General features: G+C 53.7%; 1 protein-coding gene across 1 annotated transcript in view; it reads right to left on the bottom strand.

Annotated features, from left to right (window-relative positions):
* The window catches only part of MPZL2 (myelin protein zero like 2), a 5,489-nt gene extending 5,244 nt beyond the window's left edge, over positions 1-245 (bottom strand). Inside the window, exon 1 of the mRNA XM_005427554.3 lies at positions 50-245. Within this exon, the coding sequence (XP_005427611.3) occupies positions 50-98 (49 nt within the window). The 5' untranslated portion in view covers positions 99-245. The remainder of the gene's footprint in view (positions 1-49) is intronic.
* Positions 246-2,501: the final 2,256 nt, after the last annotated feature.

The raw sequence follows: 2,501 nt of genomic DNA, 5'->3' as shown, positions 1-2,501 counted from the left end.
GGAAGAGGGGAGTGAGGGCAGCACGGCCGGGACAGGTTTCCTTCCTTACCTCGGAGCTGCGCCCCAAGGACGAGCGCAGCGCGCAGCCAGGCGCGCATCGGGGACACAAATCCGGGCTGCAAAGGCAAATCCGCTTGGGCGAAAAGATGAGTTTCTCGAAGTCCTCCCAGCACAGCGGGGCAAGTTCCTTGCCCCCAGCCCGGCCTGCTGGCTGGGGAAGGTGAGCGCTCCCAGCCCGAGTCAGGGCGCGCTCCTTGCCAAGGTGCGCCCAGCCCCTCCTCGCTCGCTCCTGCCCTAAATCAGCGATTCCCAAGGTAAGATTAATTTCTTCTCCCTCCCATATTCCCCTGCTCTTTGGTGTTGCAATCATTCCTCCTCCCAGCCGCCGCCCGAAACCACTCCCCTTTTGTGGGAGGTAAAAGAAGATTTGCCTGGAGGTGTTCATAGGTGGCTCGAAGGAATGAGGGCCATTTGTTCGGCAAAAAAAAACCTGCAAACGATCCTAAAAAGAGCAGCCCAAAACTGACAACCAGTGGCTGCAGTGCGGGCCCTCACCCAGGGGATGGAAACGTCCCACCTAGCACAGACACCTACCCTAAAGTGATTTGAACATTCCTTGGTTTAGCCAAGGATTGGGACCCTGGTGCTGGGGAAGTTCTGGCAAAAATCAGGTGGGAAATGGGTCCAGCCCGGCCATAAGTGAGAAATTCCGTGGGACACAAAATATTCCGCAGTCGGCGCGTGGCTGTTGTGAGTGTGAAACCAATCAGAGCCTGTGTGTTGGTAAAAAGAGGATGTTTACACTCGAGGGCCATAAATCACTGGAGCGGCAGTGTTTGTGTCTGGTTCACCATCCCGTCCCAGAAGTCATCCCAGGTCACCGATTCCAGTCGTGCCTGGTGCGGATTTCCCTTGCAGGGGTGCAAGGGGAGGGTGCCCCAACCTCGGGGTGTTGGGAGGGGTCCCTTCAGCGATTTGGCGATGGGAAACAGCGCTGAGGCCGTCAGCTCGCTGGGCTGTGCCCAGAACAGAGCAGGGAATCCCGTGTGTGCTCACACCCCCCTGTACCGCCTCCGGGACACCAAGGATCTCCGTTTTCCTGGAATGGTTTGGTCCCGCGTTAGCCCTTCATCACATCACCTCCCCAGATTTCCACTCGGTTACAATACCAGCACATCGCCTCCTTTAGTTTCCTCCCCACTGTGAATATTTATCACTCTGGGGTTTTGTTCAGGTTGAGTTTAATGTTTAGCAGTCAATTTGCTGCCACTTCCTAATCCTGTTTCTGCACGGGGTTGGGAACAGCCCCTTTGCCTGCAGACTTTTGTTAATCTTCACCCTTTTACGAAACACGTGGACTCCAACTTTGAAGAGAAGATCACGTCCCTGGCACTCTCACCAGTAACCTAAATTCTCTGATGTTCTGCTCGGAAACATAAATAAGGAAAAGAAAGCCCTGACGGCCAAAGAGAGCACCGCAATAAAGGAAACGGGGCACAGCAGCCTCTCCCCTGTCCCTTTAGAGCCTTTCCCGGTACTCTGCACTTCATCCTGAAGCAGCCGGGCCAGGAGCCCCCTCTAGCGGGGCCAGCCACGGCCGCGGCAGCGCCCGAGCGGGAGAACATCCCAAAAATGCTGCTGGGAGAGGGGCTGAGCGCAGGGGATGTGTTACAGACGTGTTTTATGAAAAATCCTTTCTTGAGGATTTTTTCTTTTGAGAAGCTGAGAAGCCTCAGGAACAAAATGTAAACAATAACTATCTGTTGCTGTAGATTGCAACAAGTGTATCTTTGATTAGTTTAATGGAGTAGTTTTTAATTAACAGCTAATCACAGTCTAGCTCTGTCTCTCTCTAGTTAGACACAAGATTCTGCAATCATTCTATTTTGCTCTTTTGCTTTCAAGCTGTCTAATAAAATCTTTTCTTCTATTCTTTTAGTATAGCTTTAATATAATATATATCATAAAATAATAAATCAAGCTTTTTAAAACATAGAGTCAACATTCTCATCTCTTCCCTCATCCTGGGACCCTGTGAACACCACCACAGGGGACGGGCAGGGAGCCATGGCCTCAGCTCTGTGCCCGTGCAGGGCTCTGGGCGCTCAGCTTTGGGGGCAGCTCCTGCTTCCCTAATTCCAGCCTGCCAGTGCCTGAAGGGACCTGCAGGAGGATGGAGAGGGGCTCTTGACAGCAGCTGTGGGGTAGAACAAAGGGGAATGGGTTCCCACTGCCAGAGGGCAGGGCTGGATGGGATATTGGGAATTAGGAATTGCTCCCTGGCAGGGTGGGAGGCCCTGGCACAGCTGGGGCTGCCCCTGGATCCCTGGCAGTGCCCAAGGCCAGGTTGGAGGGGGTTTGGAGCAGCCTGGGACAGTGAAGGTGTCCCTCATGGCAGGGGTGGATGGGATGGGCTTTATGGTCCCTTCCCACCCAAACCACGCTGGGATTCCACGCGAAGTCCTTTGCCGCACTTGGAGCCTCTCAAGCTCTCACTTTGA

This window comes from Geospiza fortis, unplaced genomic scaffold (genome assembly GCF_000277835.1).
Source record: "Geospiza fortis unplaced genomic scaffold, GeoFor_1.0 scaffold183, whole genome shotgun sequence".
Taxonomy (NCBI): domain Eukaryota; kingdom Metazoa; phylum Chordata; class Aves; order Passeriformes; family Thraupidae; genus Geospiza; species Geospiza fortis.
This window is presented reverse-complemented; position numbering and strand designations above follow the sequence as displayed.